Raw genomic sequence first — 20,370 nt, forward strand, 5'->3', positions numbered from 1 at the left:
AGTATAAGTTTGAGCTGTTTCATTGATATTCATGGCTTAAAAATCTTATCTGTTACAGCTAAAATCTCAGGACTAGATTGTGTAACAAGACTGTATGTAATCAGGAATCTGGAGCATATGGGAGTAAGAAGCATCTGAGCAATCTGAAGAAGGATATATTCATGCAGGAAGAAAACACAAATACATTTTGCTGCAAAGGCTGCCTCTTTAACCAGTAAATAGAGAATAGGGTAGACCCCAGAAAAATAATTTTTGTCCACCACTTTGACTAATCAGCGATGCAAGCCTTCACTATCAGATGTAAAAGTGCAAGCATGGATATGACTGACAGACGCTTCTCATTCGTGAAATACGCAGCCCATACCAATTTCCACTAAAAATATTTATATTAACGACACCCTTTTGATTCTTACTTTCTTGTCTTACAGCAAGGATTCAAAGGATTCCAAATTGCCCCAGACAGACACAACACCATAGTCAAATTTAATTTTGAGGGCTGTGACTTCGAGCTTGCTCATGGTTCAGTAGTGATTGCTGCCATTACAAGCTGTACAAACACCAGTAACCCCTCAGTTATGTTGGGAGCAGGTAAGTTTATTTGCTTAATGTGCAGTAGTTTTTCTGTAGCTCTGGCTGTGTGTCCTAAAGACAAATACAACACTGATGTAATTCTACATGCACAGTGCTGTTTTTGTCATTTGGAGTGCTAAAACTGCACTTAGTCCCTAAGGGTAGCAGAAGGAATTCTGGAAATGGCAGCTAGAAACATGGGTTGAAGAAAATGGATTTTTCCTGCACTATCATCTTTACAGGGCAAGCTGGAACTGAATTAACCAGCACCTCTGACATTTGTTCAAATGCACAGAAGCTGTTATATAGAGCTGAAAAGGGGCTATCGAAAGTCAGAGCCACAAGAAGAGGGACAGTGAAGAACGGTCTATGGGATTAAGTCTGAAGGTGCTCTGATCTGGCAGCAGAGTACAAAACACACACTTAGCTAGAGGTCTATTGAGTTGTTACAGCAAGAGTCTGAGGGCACCTGGGGGGTGAGTAGAGGAGGAAAATTGTGTTCTCGGGAGTTGCCATCTTTCAGAGCCTTGTCGTTTACATCTTAACTGCATGCAAGAAGTGGTCAGGGGTGGGCTTTTTATCCCCCACTTTCTTGCTTATCACCATTCAAACACTACAAAACAGTCTGAGTTGCTTATGTTAAATTTCAGGGCAGGAAGGAGGTTGTTCATTTTTAACCTGGCTAGTCTGGGCAGAAAATTTCTCATTCCAAATGTGTGCTTCTGGTAACAAAATATGCATGAAGAGAGTCAGCTCAAAGGGTTCAGTCTATACTAGACCAGTTCAGCCGTCTTTCCCAGGTGCTTGGCTACATGCTCACATCTTTCTCTCCTCTGCAAACATATACTTAGATGTTATCTGTCACTGTAAGATCATCACTGCATTAGGGCTTCCTAGTCTGTCAGACTGTTTGTAGGATGCAGGCTTATTTTCTACAAAGGTTGGAAGGGATGTACAATGGGCAATGCAAGGGCCCTTGACTAGAGACAATTACTTACTGGATGAAGTCACATAATTTGTCTCCTTTGTTCCTATGTGGTGCTGGGAGGATCTTGGCTTGTGGACAGCTCTGTCAACAATCACTTTGCATTTAGCTTGTTGATGTGATATTTGTCACCTGTTCTTGGGCTAGCATCTTTCTTTTGGTACTCTACAGTACCGGCAGCTCACCCCCTTCCCAGGCACAAAAGGTCTTTTAATTCCTAGCAACAGGGCCAAAGTCCATCACAAACCAGGATGTGGGGTGGAAAGGGAAGCTGAGGAGAGGTGTGCTCTATTTCTTACTCCTTTGAGAGGAACAGAATTAAACAAAATCTCCCAATTCACTTGCCCTTGACAGGACAGCCAAATAAGTATACTTCTTTCCTCGGGTCCATCCTGATCATGATTACAGAAATAGAGCTGTATTTCTTTCTTCCAAGGATCAAGAAGTAGGTTTCTTCCAGGCAAACTATCTTTGCTCTGTCCTATTCCCTTAGTTCTAGGTGGGTGTATCTGTCATTTGTGCCACCTGCTTAGGATACTTTCCAAACACTTTCCTCAAGTGTTTGGCTCCCAGACTAATGGCATCCATTTTTAACCCACTCTGTGGCAGTGGGGATGCTGATCTTTCAGTCTGCTTGGCTTAATAGCTATATGAATTTAAAGTGCAGAATGCTCTGCAGATACAAGTGAAGTTGGTACTTTGAATGCATTCGCTGCTACTTAATGCACAGCAGCCTGAAGAACATAGTCCTAAGGATCTCAGCGTATGCACTCAGATTTAGTGGGTACTCTTAACTTTACTACCTTTCCCTACAGTGGCACTTAAGCTTTGACCTCAACAAGGAGGGAAAAGTAATTCTGTCAGTCTCCAGTAACTGTACGCTATGGTGCTGAGAACCTCTGAGATACCCACAAGAAACATGATAATTTGGCTTTCATTATAGGGTTTGAAATGAAAGTAAATAAAACATACACTGCTCCCACACTAAGTAAGCTAAAAGAAATCCAAAATATGAATAGTTGTTTCAAACTACCGCTGTATATCCTGTGCACTAAATGATGTGCAGGGGCTGTGCATCTGTGGGGATAATCAGTGTATGCTGTAGTAATCTTGGCAGCCTAATCTGACTTTGCAAAGGTGTTGGATTAAGGTTGCTCAAAGCAACCTAAGTTCTGGCATTTCCTTGCCAGTTTTTAGAGTTTGACTTTGCATTCTTTTCAGAACTGGTATTGGCAGGAAAACAGAAGCCAACACTTTCAAACAGGCTGTCAGGCTTTTGGGTCCTAGGATGATAATTTGTTCATGGTCACATTTTCAAAAGTATCCAAGAGCTCCAGTTTCCACAGCTTCCTCTGGCAGCTAAGAAGCCTCAGCAACTTCAGGCATAGGACTGCTTTTTTAAATTCATGTATCTACCTTTAGGCCTCCAAATCTATCTGTAGGCCTTTTCACACAACACTTAGAAGCAGAGGTCTCTGGGTCATGTCTAACAGAGCTGCCAAACAGCTGGCAAAGACAAAACAGTTTGATGATGTCTTCCTGTTGGAGATCATGTTGGATCAAAGCACAGCTGATGTATGTTTTCTTATGTAAGTGGATGTGTGAGAGAGAGAATGAGGCATGGGAATGTGAAGTTTTGCATAGTTTGCATAGCTGCTGCTTCTTCTATGTCCATCCTGGGAAAGGGCTGGAGGGGGTTTGTTTTCTGAACATTCGCCTGTGCATGGACAATTCATTTAAAAGGAAGAAACTCAGGATAAATATGTTTCTGGTAACACATATGCTCCACTAAAACATATCTATGCGTGTTACAAATCCAGGAGTGGTAAAACAGCACTCCTGCAACAAGCTGTAGATTGTGAGATAGCTTGTTTGTGGCAAGGGCCAGAGTTGGTGCTCTTATAGCCATCTGCTTCTGAGGGCAGCAAGTCATGTGTTGGCAGTTATTTCAGCACTGGGTCACTAGACCACCATGAGTGACAAGTTAACAATTCTTCATTGAATTTTTTGTGAGGCACTTGTCTTACAAATGGTGTTCTGAGTTTTGAATGTCTATGTGCTGCCCCAGTGGGAGTGCATCTTGTTGAATGGAACTTCCAGCAACTTTCCAGTGGAGCAGAAATTGCAGACTGTATCTACAGTTCAACAGAGCACTTGAGTTCTAACTCATTATTCTGCGACTAATGCTGTTGGCTCACTGTACCATTTAATTGCTGGAAATGGAGCCTTTTTTGTTTTCCAGTTATTTAGTGATACTTCTGTTAACCTGTTAATCCACCAAACTGTCCCATTTCCAGGACAAACTGCAACTATCCTTTGCATTTTTCAGGATTGCTTGCTAAGAAAGCTGTTGAAGCTGGTTTGACAGTGAAGCCATACATTAAAACTAGCCTGTCCCCAGGAAGCGGGGTTGTCACATACTATCTGAGGGAGAGTGGAGTTATGAGTTACCTTTCCCAACTAGGGTAAGAGTGCTTTTCTTACTGTTGTCCTATGGCTGCTTAACTAAAAGCATTGACAACAAGTGATGCAATAGAATAACTATTTCTCTGTACAGCTTAAAAGATATGACAGGTAACCAATGGCATGATCCTGCATGAGTTCACACATTGCTGTTGTGCTGGCTGACTTTGTACCAATGAGGGAGAAGGCCTGTTGCCTGCTGTAGCTTCCTGAAGACTCATGTTATTAAGCAGGAAATGGGTTGTTTTTCAAGACTAATGGTTTTAAAACAGCATAAATGACTCTTTATTGTTGTTCATCTTGCTTGCTAACACATTTCCCCGATCTTCATTCTGTGTGCATGGAGTCTCTGCAATTATAAGAATTGAGCATTCTCAAAAATGCTCATTTTGGCAGCAATTAATTTGTTAAAACAATACATCTTCTGAAAGTAACCCTAGCCAACTGCTAAGGGCTCCAAAATAGCTTTTTGTTCACTGATGATTTTTGTGCTCTGTCTAGGTTCGATGTTGTGGGTTATGGATGTATGACATGTATTGGCAATAGTGGACCCCTGCCAGAGTCTGTTGTTGCAGCCATTACACAGGTATGCAGTTTTTCCTGTGCAGCTTATTTAGGTAAGCTGTTCTCTGTTGTGTGCTGTTCTGAGCTGTGTTATACTGTGCGCTAACTCTTCTCAGCTGTGTGCTGAGAAGTCTATATTCTCTTGTCTGTGGGAAATGCTTTGGGATTGTTTGGAAGGAGACAGTTGTGTGACTGTCCAGTCATTGATGTTGCAGCACAGTGCAGCTCTGCAGACCTGCTGGGTGTGTGGAGTCTGCAAGCACCTCAGCTACTTTTGTTTCAAACTTTCTCTTACAGGGAGACCTCGTAGGGGTGGGTGTGTTGTCTGGCAATAGGAATTTTGAAGGACGTGTCCATCCTAACACCCGTGCTAACTACCTAGCCTCCCCGCCACTGGTAATAGCCTATGCAATTGCGGGGACTATCCGGATTGACTTTGAGAAAGAGCCTTTGGGTAAGACAGTGTCAGGATGCTTCTTTTCGCAGCTTATAAACTAAAGTTGGAATTAAGCTCTTCAGAAACATTTGTCTTGGGGAGATGCTTCAGATGGCTGAGTACCTCTGGGATACAAAGCACGCGATTGGTAAGAAACAGAGCAACAAGGAGTCTGTATGACGGAGAAAGGGGGAAGCCAAGCCTGACCAGTATTCTAATTCCACAAAGGCATTTTTTTGGTTATATCTGGGTGACAGTATCTCATGAGCAACCTGACTTAGAAGACTTTCTTTGAGTGGGTAGTTCATCTAGACAACCCTCAAAGATCCTTCCCAACTTAAATTGTTGTATAAATTATTCTGGAAGGCCATTAAAAATCACAAAAGAAGGCATATGTACAGGCATTATCAAGTTTATGAGGCCTGCTCCTGTCAGACCCTTGTAAGCAAAATGAAGTGTGTCTCATGAGTGTTGACAAGGTTAGAAGGAACGCATAGCTAAAGGACACCATGATAAACTTTTTCTTTCTTTCTTAATAGAAAATTTTTGCAACAAACATAACAATACCATTTTCTACAGGAATAAATGCTTCAGGGAAGAAGATTTTCCTGAAAGATATCTGGCCAACAAGAAATGAGATTCAGGTTGTTGAGCGTCAGTTTGTTATTCCTGGGATGTTCAAGGAGGTCTACCAAAAAATAGAGGTGAGTTAATCCCCTGGGCAGTAGTTTGATTGATGTACTGTGCTATTCTGAAGATGTTAAATAAGCTGGTCTTGATAATGAAATGAATCTTTTCCTTCTATTGCTGTCGGTCCTGTTCAGACAAGTATTCAAATGATATTTTTTTTTTGTTTTAATGGCTTCTGGTTAATTAATTGGTTCTTACAGGCAGTTGTGTCCTGAAAATTGCTCCTTAATGATTTTTTTTTAATGTAACTTATGGTTGATGTGTTTTAAACAGTCATCCCAGGCTGATATTAGAAAGTGAGATATTCCAGCTTCACAGAAGTTTGGTTTTTTTCAGGTGACATAAAATTCATTTACATGACTTAATAGCATTCACATCAGAAGAAAACTTGTACGTGGTGATGTTTTCCTGCAAGCCTTTCTCAGGTGTTGTTTCATGTTAGGAAATCTTCTTAAGATTACTGATAGATACACCTGAGAGTTATAAAGTGTTATCTGTATACAAAATACAGGTTATTGTTGGAAAACTGGATGAGCAGCTCTTCTATTGCAATGAATTGAGGATTTTCCTAACTCTTTTAATAGATAGAATCATTAAAGGAAAACCCACCTCAAACATAAGGTATATTGTCCTAAGAATTTCCTGAAATGCTCTAAGAAATACACAAGGCTTTTGCTGACGTCAAATTTGTAATTTTACCTGGATTCTGAAGTAATTCTGTTGCTTCTGAAAACTTAGAAATCAGTAGGATGGTTTTGTGTGTTTTTCAGACAGTAAATGAATCTTGGAATGCCTTAGATGCTCCTTCAGATAAACTGTATACTTGGAATCCCAAGTCAACTTACATCAAGTCTCCGCCTTTCTTTGATGGTCTGGTACGTGCACGCTTTCCCTTTGAATCAAGCCAAAGTGTGTAGTGACCTTGACTAATGTTAAAGGTGAAGCAAAGCCACTTCAAGGGGCCTGGGAGCATCCATCATAGCCTATTGAGGCCTTGGTTCTCAAATGTTAGAATTACACTATTGTATTCATTTTAATACAAAGGCATGAGTGAATCTAAAAATTGTGAGGATTCCCTATCACTTCAGGGCTTTTGAAAAGTCTCCTTTTAAGCTGAAATACTCTTCAACAAGCAAGTGAGGGAAAAGGACAGGAAAAGAAACCCACAATTCTGCCTGCCCGCATTTTGCACCAAATAGTTCAGTGTTCAGTACCATTTAAAGGAAATGCAGATTTCAATGCATGCAGAAGTCTAGGAATCCTGGATTTTTGTCTGTGTTCATGCATGTACCACAGGAAGCTTCAGCTAATTTTTTTGCCTCATCTGTTTTCTTCATGCATGAACTTGCTGACAGACAGGACATCATATTTTGTTCAAGAATGTAAACATTTTTAATAGTGTTGGGTTTTTTTCTTTCTTTTAATTTGTTTGAAAAGGAAGACTTTATTTTGCAATTTGTAATTTTGAGAAAGGTAAAGGAATTCTGTGTCATATTTCAATGATTTTGTTTGTGTCTATGATGGTATAGACTTTGGCTCTTCAGACCCCGAAAACAATAGAAGACGCTTATGTCCTGTTGAGTTTTGGGGATTCTGTGACAACTGACCACATATCTCCGGCTGGGAATATAGCAAGAAATAGTCCTGCAGCCCGTTATTTGATGAGCAGAGGGTAAGCACTACTTCTTGTTATAAATTGGGAAGAGGAAACAAGCCACAACTACTATACCATGTTAACAGGCACATATATGTGCTGTCTGTTCACATATGCTTGTATACCTTGATGGATGCCTGGAGAATATATAAAAGAACAAAGAAAAGCATTTCCTTCTCTGCTGTCTCAGCAGCTCTCATCAAGGGGAAGAAGATAACTTTCAGGCTGGTTTTTGCAGTAAGTCTATTCATAAGTAAGGGAATCAGGATTTGTCTCCATATCGAAGCAAAATGATCATGGTCCTTAACGCCAAAAATTGGTTTTATATGCAGTTCTTCTAGCACGTGCAGCTATTTCATAGATTTAGGCTGTTAGGACCTACAGAACACCCAGTAGTTTGTTTCAGCGCAGCTACAAAAACTGGCAAAGCTATTGTGGTTGGAGTCCAAACTGCTGTAAAATGTTGGTCTTTTTGTATAGGCAGCCTGCCAGTTTAGTACTCTGGGTTCAACTTAAGGCAAGACTAGGACTTGCTGAGTTGCCTGTCACAGATAATGTAATGTAATGTAATTCACTGTCTTCACAGATAATGTAATACTTTTATTCTCTGGTTTAGCACTTCTTAGAACTTCAGTGGTGCTTTGAGAAACAGCACTGACATTATTAAAAAAAAAAATACCTTCACTAGACCTGATAATTCTGGAGAGGAAATTGATTAAAACAGTGTGATCTACTGAAAACTAACTGCTGTGGACTCTTTGGCCCTCTGGTATCAGCTGCTTTGAAATCTAGATAGTCCTACACACATTACAAAACAGATGTTGTATGTCATAGCTGCTGTTTGGATGTAGCCCAATGCAAACTGTCCAATTTTCCGTCACATTCCAGCATGTTTTTTGTTTTTTGGTTAGGCTGGAGTGTCCCCTCTTTCCCATATCTCTGTTTACAAATGAATTTTTTCTTCCGTAGTTCTAACTTGCAGCAGGGGCTCTCACTGTCTTTTAGATATTTAGCACCGTGGTGTCTCTACCTTTGTTCTAGATGCTGTGGTAATATAAATATAACAAGGAAGATTTTCAGTAGCCAGCTATTAAGAAAAGAATTGTACTGTGTCTTTTGAACTAACATGAACTATATCCTTGCATCGCTATCAGACGCTGTTTCTAGGACAAGCGATGAGGATGATATGGAAGCTGCTTTCTGTGATCAAGCTGTAGGCAGACTTCTATTTTTTTTAATTATTCTTTTTTCCTTCAAAATATCTTAAAAGTAGAAGTATCAGCTAACTGGATGCTACTGCCATGATGGGAACTATGTACATACCTGCCTCAGAAACACCAGTTCATTGCTTTCTTTTTTTAAAGCACAGAGTGCTTCAGCCTAAAAACAACAATTCCCTTTTTTCCCTTGTTTTCTTTTCCCTTAATAGCTTGACTCCTCGAGAGTTCAATTCTTACGGCTCCCGCAGAGGGAACGATGCTGTCATGGCCAGAGGAACATTTGCAAACATTCGCTTGGTGAACAAATTTATTGATAAACAAGGACCTCAGACTGTCCATTTCCCTTCTGGGGAAACTGTAAGTACACATGCTGTTCTAAACTGAGGCTCACTTGAGACAAGGGGAGTCAAAAGAATCTCAGTAGACATAATAAGGGGGGATGAAGGATGATGTTTAGCGCTTACATTGTTGAAATTAGTTGAGGCAAAGACAGTCTTTGATAAGAAGAGCTAGTCCCAAGGACCAGCCAATGAGGTAAAGACAGCTCCTGATAAGAAGCAGGAGCAGGCCCCAAGAGCCAGCTAAGACTGGTCTTGCGGCTTGGGTGAATACCAAGAAATCACTGAGCCTGCGCAAGAAAAAAGGTTACTAGCGGTGACGAAGAGGAGTCATCTATCTTCATCTCTGCGACCACCAGACGACCACCATAAAGAGGCACTGCGCAAGCGCAGTTGAGAGGACACTATGGAAATGACCTCTCGGAGCTAATTTTAATATGGAGCGGGGATAGGTCATGCATATGTATAGGTGTATTGTGAATATGTAACACTTGACTGTATAAACTTGAGACAAACTGCCGAGTGTGGCGCGCACGACTTTGGTGGGACTACCCCCCGTACGGCCCAGCGCTGAATAAATATACCTACTTTACAATCTCACTGATTGTGGAGTCTGGTTTCCGCACGTCACACTGACAGTAGAGTGGATTAGTACTGGCTTTCCCTCTTACAGCTTAGGTCATTTACTTAAGTGCCTTTTAGGTAAAGCTAATGAGAGGACAGGAGCTGTATTGACCTAAGGAAGCAGGTCATGCATACCTACGTAATGTGGTGCTATCAGGCATATCAGTGGAGAGTATAACCACTGCAGAAGTAGTAGTGGAAGGTGCAGGTTTGTTTTGGGGGTAAGATCAGGCTAGAAGCCACAAAGCACTGTATGGTTAATATCCTTAAAGTGCTGCTTGATGGAAAGTGTGGGCTTCAGCTGTTTATGTGGGGACACTTTTTCCCTTGTTTCCATGGAACTGTGCTTCCACCCCCAAAAAGTGTATAAACTATTTGTTATTTTCATTCCAGCTGGACGTGTTTGATGCTGCAGAAAGATATAAGCAGGCTGGTCATCCTCTGATTGTGCTGGCTGGGAAGGAATATGGTGCAGGAAGTTCCAGAGACTGGGCAGCTAAAGGACCATTCCTCTTGGTGAGTGACTACAGTAAACTAGAAGGATGACAGTACTTAAAAGTGCATTCATTTGTCAGGAAGACTAGCTTATGACCAACATCTGGGGTAGCTCATTCTCACTTTTGGTAGCAAGAGCTATTTTGAATTCTCAGCTGCCTCCAAAAGCCACGGTAGAGTTTACATTAACGTGTAAAAATTTAGAAATTAATTAAACTGCATCCTGGAGCTTGTAGTGTAGGAGGGCAACACTGAATTAGCAAGAGTTATGGAGAAGTATGCAGGATTTCTGAGAAAGCATATGTAATTTTTTGACAGTCAGACTTCTTTTAAAGATGTTTGAAAGTTAACATATAATCAAGTCATCCTGGACAGTCCACTGTCGGACCTGCTGACTCTAAGAGTAGCTGGTAAATTAAATGGACGGGACCATAAATGTACCAATTTCCTTTCTATGAGCACAGAGGGACTGTCCTAAACCATGAATATAACTGTACCTGTTGTGTATTTCCCAGGGTGTCAAGGCTGTGCTTGCTGAAAGCTATGAGAGAATTCATCGAAGCAACTTAGTAGGGATGGGAGTGATTCCTCTGCAGTATTTACCTGGAGAGGATGCAGAGTCTTTAGGACTCACTGGACGGGAGCGTTACACGATTATCATTCCTGAAAAACTAAAACCTCAGATGAACATCGAGATTAAGGTATGAGACAGCTAAGGGCTGATTTTTCTGAATCACTGTAATTTCACTCAAAATTAACTGTCTCTTCAAATAATGTGCTTTCATAATGGCAGTAAGCTTCCCTCACTTGAGGAAGGGAGAAAAATTGAGATGGTGAAGGGGGTGGAAACAGTCATTCTAACAGGGATTCACTATGATGGGATATAAAAGCAGCATGCCCAGACTGTTTTATTTAGCACAAAGCAGTCCTGTATTTTGGACCAGTCTTTCAAAGTCCACTATAATTTTTTGTCTCAGTTAAACATTTGAAGCACAACAGAAAGTGAACGATAAGTATTAAATAAATTAAACTAATTTATTTAAACCAGTTTAAAATAATTCATTGACAATTTAACTGACAGAATATTGTACACTGCAACATTCAGTATGAAGTCTAAGCATGTCCAGCATAAAATCTAGTTAAACTTCAACCCCTGTATTTGAAAGACCGCTTTTTGTCTAGCTTTGCCTCCAAACCTATGCCCCTTTTTGAAAAATATCATCTACAATAAAAATTTGGTTTATTCTTCATTGGAGTATCTGTAAAACTGACTGACTTAACCTAATAGCATCAAACTCTGCTTTTTTACTGTGGTTAGCAAAACAATCTACTTACTGCATGTTGATTTAATGCAGCTGGTCTCCCTGGATTAGTTTCTAACAGTAGTTGTTTACATGTGCCTCATTAACTGCCCTGAGATGGAGAAAGTATAGATCCCAAAGAGCTGGTCAGCTTATTAGCCACAGGTGAACATTGTGCGTTCATCTGGAAGTACCTGACTAGAGGGGTCTTCAGTAAAACATAATGGTTTTATTCACTTCATGCACTTGTCTGTGCTTTTCTGATTCCCAAACACTAGGCCTCAGAGGAAGCTAATTAAATTAGTATTGCTGTTGTACCCAAGCCAGAAGAATGACTACATAGAACAACATCAAGAATTAGTATAACCACTTGAAAGGATGGTCAGCTTTCATGTCTCTAGGCTTATCAACAATAAATCTAAATGAGGCAGCAAATGCAATGCTGTCTGTTTAAAACAGTTTTAAACTGCTTTCCTCTTAAGCAGCTTGCTGTAGTCTAGTGTGGAAAGAAATGCTGATGTCCAGTGCCTGTTCACTTTAGCTTTCTATCACAATTTCTTAAGATGGCAAAACTATCATAATAGTCCTTATTTTACTATGATGTTATGCAACATGTGGAAGGTTCTGCTGCTTGAATGACTTTCTTTGACCCCAACAGCTGGATACTGGGAAAACCTTTCATGCCATCATGAGATTTGACACTGACGTGGAGCTCACTTACTTCCACAACGGTGGCATTCTGAACTACATGATCCGTAAAATGGCTTCCTAATAAAAAACATTAAGCAAAAACGTCCAGGTACAAGCCTGCTTCTGGTGAGCACAATAAAACTATGGTAATCATAAACTTGTAAGCATGAACCATAAAGTGAACAGTTTGTTCATGGATTGTATTAGAAGGCTTGTTTACAATGCTGAATTATTCTGTGTATTAGGAAAATGGACACGCTTGCCCACTTAAAGTAAACAGCTTTTATTATTTGTTTTATATGGTGGTTGGCTCGACTTACCTTAGAATACAGTGCAAAAGTCATTAAAATACTGCTGGAAGCTGTGGAACTGTTGAAGATCATGTGCTGATTTCATATATTTGGTCCATTTAGGTTGACTATCAGTGGTCCAAAAATTAACTGACAGTATAAAAAATAATTTCTTTTCCTTCCTGATTACCTGATATTGACTTGCTTGCTTATTCAGTTGACCAGAATCTGAATCTAATACAAAAATTAATTATTTAGCTGTTTATTAATTTTAAAAAATGTGAACTGTGTTAAAATCTAAGCCTTTGTGGAAAGGTGGACCTATTGGGGATAATATTTCTAATGGATAAAATTAAATTTATTTTCAAGAAGTTTGTTGGTTTTTGTCATGTTATCCTTCGTTCCAAGATGCAGAACAAAGCTTGGACTTTAAACTCTTCTCATTGTCCCTGTAGGAGCAGAGTCATATAAGTCTTGACTTCTCGTATTTTAATTCTTGTTTCTTTGAATAATCTGCATTAGGATGAATACAAAAGCTGTCAGACACTGGCAGTCTTCTGTAACCCAACAGAATACTGCTGTAATGTACTTAGCTCTGTTTTGTGTCCTCAAGAAGACAAGCTACCACAATTTCAAGATCCTTGTCAGCAAATTTTTTGGCAGTTAGCAACCAGTGATTACACTAATGCATTCACTGAAGTCAGTGACTGCCCTATCCACAATACCACAAGAATCTATTTACAGTGATAACAAATATCCTCTTACTCAGAGACAAACAAGGTTATACTACTGATTCTTACTCTTAACTGTCTTTAGAGCGACTGCCACAACAATTAACATAATGGAGAAATTCTTTCAAAGTAATTTCCTAATGTATTTTTGGAGCAGTCGGCTCCAGAACAATGAAAATAGTTCTGAAAGAAGTCAAGAGGCTTAAGGAGGAGATAGAGATGGCACTGTACCTACAACAGGCTATTCTTGCTTGATTACAACACACAGAGCTCTTTTAGCGAATCCAGCAGAGGCCCACTAAGATGTTGCAGGATCTGGAGCATCTGTCATACGAGGACAAGCTAAGAGAGCCAGGACTGTTTAGCCCAGTGAAGAGAAGGCTCAGGGACACCTCCGTTGTTTATGTACAAGTATCTGAATGGAGGGCACAAAGAAGATGCAGCCAGCCTCTTTTCAGTGGTGCCTAATAACAGGGTGTCGTGGTTTCAGCCCAGCCGGTAACAAAGGACCACGCAGCCGCTCGCTCACTCCTCCCGCCCCCCTCCGGTGGGATAGGGAGGAGACGGAGGAGAGAAAAGAAGAAAACCTGGAACCTCGAGGGTTGAGATAAGGGCAGTTTACTGGGACAACACAAAAAAAAAAAGGTTACAACAACAACAACGGTACTAATGAAAGAATATACAAAAAAAAAAAAAGAGTGATGCACAGTGCAACTGCTCACCACCCGGAACCCGACGCTCCGCCACCGAAAATCCAGAGAGCTCCCCCCGGCCCGCTCCCCATTTATATACTGAGCATGATGTCACATGGTATAGAATAGCTCCTTGGCTAGTTCAGGTCGGCTGCCCCAGCTATGCCCCCCCCCCCCCCTCCCAGGTTCCTGAAAAAATTAACTCTATCCCAGCTGAACCCAGGACACAGGGCAAGAAGCAATGGGCACAAACTGAAACACAGGAGGTTTCCTCTGAACACTAGGAAACACTTTTTTACTGTGAGGGTGACCAAGCACTGACTGGCAAAGATTGCCCAGAGAGGTTGTGGTGTCTCCATCCTTGTGAGCTATTCAGATGCTGTCTGGACATGGTACTGGGCAAATTGTTGTAGGTGACAAGATGACCTCTAGAGGTCCCTCCCAGCTGCAGCTGTTCTGTGATTCTCTGCAACATCTTAACAGAGAGCTATTAATATGGTCATAATCTTGAGCATTATTTGATATTAAATATGCAACTTCTGGTTCCATTGCAAAAAAATTCAGATATTCTCAAAGGCCAAGTAGAGTGCTGGTGTTCTTAACCACCCTCCTATCTCCACTGGGTACTGAAGGTAGGCTTGTTGTATGCAGTTGAATTCTTATTAATGTGTTACCTCATCAACCTTTATTACACTCATTTAGGCTGAACTGCAGAGTTGTTTTAGTCTGCAATCCTTGCATTCAAACAATAGCAAAAGACCAAAACTCTTCCAACCCCTTAACTTCCCAGTAGTTATTACTATAAGCTGTGAAACTTAAGACTGATTATTTTTTATGCCAAGAGTCCCAAAGTAGATGGCCCTTTCACACAGCAAACATACTCAAGGACTGTTGTTTTCCATGTACTTTTCATTTTAAAGTGCTAAACCAGCCTTTTTGCTAAACAAGCCTTTTTCAAAATCTTTGTTTCTAGTATTTTTGGAGGGGAGGCATCATCCAACCATAAATCATCTTTATGCATTGTTCTGTGTTTCCTTTTTGGAAGCAGCTGTAAGAACAGTGAATTTACTAGGTAAAAACTAAGCACAGAGTAAGTTACTGTAGGACAGATTCAGGCTTCCTGTACGGTGCATACAGCTTTCAAAGTAAAAGGCATGGACTGGGATGGAACATGAAGCAGCGCTTAAAAAATTGTTTTGCTTTTAATGCCACATAACACTGTTTAAAAGAACACTGCAAGTCTCACCGAGTAGGGTTTAGGTAGTTTAAGTAATTTTTGGACTCTGAGTTAGGTTTCTGTTCAAAGTGGTTTGTTTTGTTCAGAGTTCAGGTCTTTCAGACACATAATTCTTCTACTTACATACGTTATTACACTATCAAATGCATAAAGTGAACTGAAAATATATTTGATCTTGGTTCCACAAATATTGAAGATTAAGCTCATTGAAGATACATAGAATCAGCAAGTGCTTTAAAGTGTACAAGTTTTAACAGTGTGTCATGGTTTAACCTCAGCCAGCAACTAAGCACCACGCAGCTGCTCACTCAATTCCCCCCCACCCAGTGGGATGGGGAGAGAATCAGAAGAAAAAAAAAAAGTAAAACTTGTGGGCTGAGATAAAGACAGTTTAATAGGACAGAGAGGAAGACAATAATAATGACAATAATAATAAAATTACAGTACTAATTATAAAAGGATTGGAATGTACAAAATAAGTGTATAAGCATGAACAATGCAATTGCTCACCACTCATCAACTGATGCCCAGTTAGTTCCCGAGCAGCAATCCACCCCCCCCAGCCAACTCCCCCCGGTTTATATACCGGGCATGACATCACATGGTATGGAATACCCCTTTGGCCAGTTTGGATCAGCTGTCCTGGCTGTGTCCCCTCCCAACTTCATGTGCCCTTCCAGCCTTCTTGCTGGCTGGGCATGAGAAGCTGAAAAAGCCTTAACTTAGTCTAAACACTACTTAGAAACAACTGAAAAGATCAGTGTGTTATCCACATTCTTCTCATAGTAAATACTAGAAAGAAAATTAACTATCCCAGCCGAAACCAGGACACCAGGTTTTATAACTGTGTGTGTAGCAGTTTCTGTTTTTCTGAGAGAAGTCTGGGATCTGGATGGGGAGGAGGGATTTAAAGACACTAATGCCTAGACTTTGTTCCAATTCTAGATCAGCTCTGACAGGAAATCTGCAGAATTAACATTAATGTCTTGAGAGATTTCAGAAGCTAATTCATGAGACAGGACATCAGGGTAAATGCTAATCACCATCTAAATTAAGCCTTCACCCATCTTACAGGGCACTGGTTGTCCTCCTTGGGGCTTGTTCAGTTAAGCAACACATAGAAAGGTGTCCATTCTGCAACTTCAGCAACTTGACAAACATGCAGTGATAGAAGAAAACAGTGCTACCATTTTAATCAGAAGATGCCCCCTACAAGAGGGCTCTGGGAAGCCCTACTGCTTTTGTCAGACTGTTGCAGAAGCATTCTCTATTAAAGATGGATTTAAAACATGCAATATCTTCCCTACCGAAAAGTTACTGGACATTTTCTCTTAATTTTCTATATACCAAAATGCCTAGAGCATTAAAAGTAATTTTTTTAAAAAGCTTTACAAGTAGCTAAAGTAGTGCTTAAAGTGTCTGTATAAGCCATGTTGTCTGCATGGAGGTGCAATCCAACCAGAACTAACTGGTAACAAAAAAGATTCTGATTCACACAGAAGTGCTTGAAGTTGTGGCCTGTCACCTAAAATCAGATGTTTAATTAGTCATTCAGCTTGATTTTGTATTTTTCAGACCAGCTTCTTCATAGCAGCAACGATTAAGATTTAGATGCTTAGGGCACATTTTTGTCCATGCTTATAGTAAAACTTCTTGTGAAACATTTAATTAGATAGCAGATTTTTTTTTTAGTGGCCATACGAGCCTTTTTTAATCTAGCCAGATGCTGATGAGGGGCCTAGTATATCCAACAGCATAAAGAACAAGAACTTTTTATACATGGAAAGAGATTATCCACTATTTCAGCTTGGTGCAGTAGGGTGATACATGCATTAAAATGCTGAGTTCAGCTGGATGTTTCTTCAACATCAAAATTCTTCAAAGAAAAATTAATATTCTTCCATTTCTGAAAATCCATTTGTGTCCCAGTTTCAACATTCTCTAATACAAAGCTTTTGATTTTGATCACTGGTAGATTATCAAATGTCTTGTACTTCACTATGATTCCCCAGTCATGCTGGCAATTAGTATTTTGGCAATACATCTTGCTTTTTTTCTCAAAACAATCAAACTGGACTGGTTTCTGGTGAGGCTTTGTTATATAACGCTCCTTGAATGCATCTCCTAGGACAGTGTGATGAGATTCCTGAAACAACACATGCCAGGAGCACTTAATAGTAGAAACACCATTCCTCATTTTTTTCCCCCGACATTCGCCTTCCCCTCACAAATACCATTTCCCTGGTAAGGTGCTTCCTGTCATTAAGGAGGCTCACCTTCCAGCCCCCTTGGCTCATTGCTCTTTTTTCCCCATTCATTAAATACCAGGTACTAGAAAGGCCCAGGCCTGGGCTTATCAAACCCCAAATTACTATATATCACAAGTCACTAGCTTACACATATTTGAACTTACTTAGGTTCTCTAAAAGCCATGCTTGCAGTATTTGAGCCTTCTGCATAAAATAACAGAGTCATCCAGACAACAGACAACTTGAAAGACTCCTGCTTCTCACTTATTTTAACTATATGACCCCATGAGGGGTGATGCAATTACATTGGAATGATAGAAAAAAGTAAGCCTAACAAGGTAAAGGAGTAACAGTTGTTGTTTATAAAACATATAATTAAAGATTAAAAAAATTAACAACTTAATTTGAAAGCATATATACAATTTGAGCTGGAGTCTGAAAATGCTAGTTCTTCCTCGGTATCCAACTTGAATTAAATATGTAGGCTGAACTATGACAGAACTCAGTTTGTAGGGATTATTTAAAATATTGTGAGGGGTTATCTGCAGAGTACTAAGCAAAAATTCTTCCTGAAGAGTTTTCTGAACTCTCGGAACTATTTGCACGGGTATAGGTGATAAGCCAGCAGCACAAAATGGAGTAACAGTCAGAGGTGCATATTAGATATCCCTTGTTATTTGTCAAAGAAGTGTAACTAGGGTTTCACAAGGCTGAGCTATTCCCAAATCCTCGCCTGTGGATCTTCCCTATGCAGAGGAGTAGTGAACTCCATCTACGTTCCAAAAAAAGCTGGTAAAAACAAAAAAAAGATATTCTTGATTAGAGGGAAGTGGCTGAAGGCAAGCATTCTGTAATGCTCAGCTGTGGCCTGAAGCCCTTTATCACATCACAACTGCACTTTTCAGAGCAGCACAAATAGAAGCTTCAGAAGAACAAATTTCAGAACTAGAAAGGCTCAAAATGCCCAGAAAAGGCTCTCTTTCATGATCACCACTTTCCATGTCTAGAGTATTGGCTTCTTGGGCCTGCAGAGAAATTCTTCAAGTTCAGAAAGATTACAATAAAAATGTCCCCATGAGATACATTGAAGCAATGTAAACTACCTAAAGAATGGAAAACAAAGTAATACTGAAGAATTAAAGGGCTCCTCTTGTAAAACCATGCTTTGCCCTGCCTTTCAAAACTGAAAACTGGCCCATAAGCCAAGGAGCTAAACAGTGAGCTGATCTCAGTACTTTGTATGGATAATTTGCAATCAACAGAAATAGTGGGAGAAATCTCTCAACTGCAGGAAGACTCCCAAACTTATGCTAATCGGGAAAGTAAATACCCAGCAGTTATACGAGTAAGTTATGTCATTGAAGATCACATGATTTACCACAAAATTCATCAGTTTCTAATAGAAGGGGGTTCAGGAAAACTGAAGTGATTCCTGTCATATCACATATTTGCACACTCTGGATATCATCAACTACCATCATAACATGCTACAGAAGTAGTTACGACTGGTCCTGTGGCTTACCGATTTACTCAGAATTTTTTTCTGCTCCAGTTTGCACAAAATAGCCTGCTTTCCACACTAATAAACACTGCTGTTAGTTCAATAATGTTGACTTCCCTGGTGTTCATGGATGTAGGTTTCCATACAGACACATACCTTTATAACTCTGATGTCATCTGTACTGCAGGCATATGCTTTGCATTTTCCACACAGAAGATTTTTTTTCCCTTCCACTACCTTACTTCTTGTTTCTTTCTTCCTGGAATCTCGTAATACCTTTTCCTTCATTTGCAGGTCATGTATCTTTAATAAATAAATAAAAATCAAGATTGTTATGAAATTACATCTGTCTAAACATGACTCAGGATATGTAACATCTAGGAACCTATTACTTAAAAGCAAACAAACGAAACAGGCCTTGTTCTAGCAACTCATACCAAGGGAAGAATGTGGTACATTTGTCAGGTTAAGAATGTAAGGCTAGAATAAGTAAGTCACATGATGGACAGCATTTATGCCATCTGTTCCTTCCTCCCCTCTACCCCACTATGGCCCCTCTGGTCATAATACTATTAAGTCCTTGTGAAGACTAAGTCATGTGAGACTCCCTACAGCAGAAGTAGTGCTGCTGCTCTGGAAAGAAGGCTCTAGAGGCCACAGAAGTTGCAGGCAGAGAAGGAGGCAACAGCCACAGCCTGGACCTGGGAACCTGCAGCTTATGCAGAAACAAAATCCTCCAAGAAGAAGCAGAGTAGCCAAACCAAGACTCGGAGGTGGGAGAGGAAGTTTCACAAAGGCTAGAGGGCCTTGGACATCCTTTGTTGCTCAGTCCCTGAAAGCTTGCCTGGAAACATGGGGTGATCTGCAAATGCACAGGAATATGGCAGAACTGTGTACAAAGTCTTTTTATTCGTAGTGGCTACCACTGGCTTATTCCAGTCTTCTCTAGGAAATTTGTTGCAAAGGTCTAGGAAAATAGAATCATAGAATCATTTAGGTTGGAAAAGACCTTCAAGATCATCGAGTCCAACCACAAACCTAACACTGTCAAGTCCACCACTAAACCATGTCCCCAAGTGCCACATCTACACATCTTTTAAATACCTCCAGGGATGGTGACTCAACCAGTTCCCTGGGCAGCCTGTTCCAGTGCTTGATAATCCTTCCACTGAAGACATTTTTCCTAATATCTGACCTAAAGTTCCCCTGGTGCAACTTGAGGCCATTTCCTCTTGTCCTATCTCTTGTTACTTGAGAGAAGAGACCAACACCCACCTCGCTACAACCCCCTTTCAGGTAGTTGTAGAGAGCGATAAGGTCTCCCCTCAGCCTCCTTTTCTTCAAGCTAAACAACCCCAGTTCCCTCAGCTGCTCCTCACAGGACTTGTGCTCTAGACCCTTCACCAACTTCGTTGCCCTTCTCTGGACATGCTCCAGCAACTCAATGTCTTTCCTGTAGTGAGGGGCCCAAAACTGAACACACGCTCCTGCCCAACTTGGTGTCATCTGCAGACTTACTGAGGGTGCACTCGATCCCCTCGTCCAGACCATTGATAGAGACATTAAACAGAACTGGCCCCAATAGTGAGCCCTGGGGAACACCACTTGTGACCGACCACCAACAGGATTTAACTCCATTC

At 40.5% G+C, this 20,370-nt stretch overlaps 2 protein-coding genes across 9 annotated transcripts in view; one reads left to right on the top strand and one right to left on the bottom strand.

Annotated features, from left to right (window-relative positions):
• The window catches only part of ACO1 (aconitase 1), a 39,652-nt gene extending 27,146 nt beyond the window's left edge, over positions 1 to 12,506 (top strand). For all 3 annotated transcript variants that reach the window (XM_052776237.1, XM_052776238.1, XM_052776240.1), the window contains exons 11-21: positions 429 to 588; positions 3,885 to 4,020; positions 4,520 to 4,604; positions 4,880 to 5,036; positions 5,598 to 5,722; positions 6,479 to 6,583; positions 7,238 to 7,380; positions 8,792 to 8,939; positions 9,938 to 10,060; positions 10,555 to 10,740; positions 11,999 to 12,506. In XM_052776237.1, coding sequence (XP_052632197.1) covers positions 429 to 588; positions 3,885 to 4,020; positions 4,520 to 4,604; positions 4,880 to 5,036; positions 5,598 to 5,722; positions 6,479 to 6,583; positions 7,238 to 7,380; positions 8,792 to 8,939; positions 9,938 to 10,060; positions 10,555 to 10,740; positions 11,999 to 12,112 — 1,482 coding nt within the window. In that variant the 3' untranslated portion in view covers positions 12,113 to 12,506. The remainder of the gene's footprint in view (positions 1 to 428; positions 589 to 3,884; positions 4,021 to 4,519; positions 4,605 to 4,879; positions 5,037 to 5,597; positions 5,723 to 6,478; positions 6,584 to 7,237; positions 7,381 to 8,791; positions 8,940 to 9,937; positions 10,061 to 10,554; positions 10,741 to 11,998) is intronic.
• Positions 12,507 to 15,356: 2,850 nt separating this feature from the next.
• Positions 15,357 to 20,370, bottom strand: part of RIGI (RNA sensor RIG-I) — a 28,254-nt gene continuing 23,240 nt past the window's right edge. For 4 of the 6 annotated variants that reach the window (XM_052776232.1, XM_052776231.1, XM_052776229.1 and 1 more), the window contains 2 exons: positions 18,887 to 19,033; positions 15,357 to 17,126 (listed from right to left, as the gene is read on the bottom strand). In XM_052776232.1, coding sequence (XP_052632192.1) covers positions 16,827 to 17,126; positions 18,887 to 19,033 — 447 coding nt within the window. In that variant the 3' untranslated portion in view covers positions 15,357 to 16,826. Of the gene's footprint in view, positions 17,127 to 18,886; positions 19,034 to 20,370 lie in introns of those variants that run through there. The other 2 variants (XR_008233390.1, XM_052776233.1) reach the window with 2 other exon arrangements.

The sequence above is a fragment of the Harpia harpyja genome, chromosome Z (genome assembly GCF_026419915.1).
Source record: "Harpia harpyja isolate bHarHar1 chromosome Z, bHarHar1 primary haplotype, whole genome shotgun sequence".
In the NCBI taxonomy this organism is placed as follows: Eukaryota; Metazoa; Chordata; class Aves; order Accipitriformes; family Accipitridae; genus Harpia; species Harpia harpyja.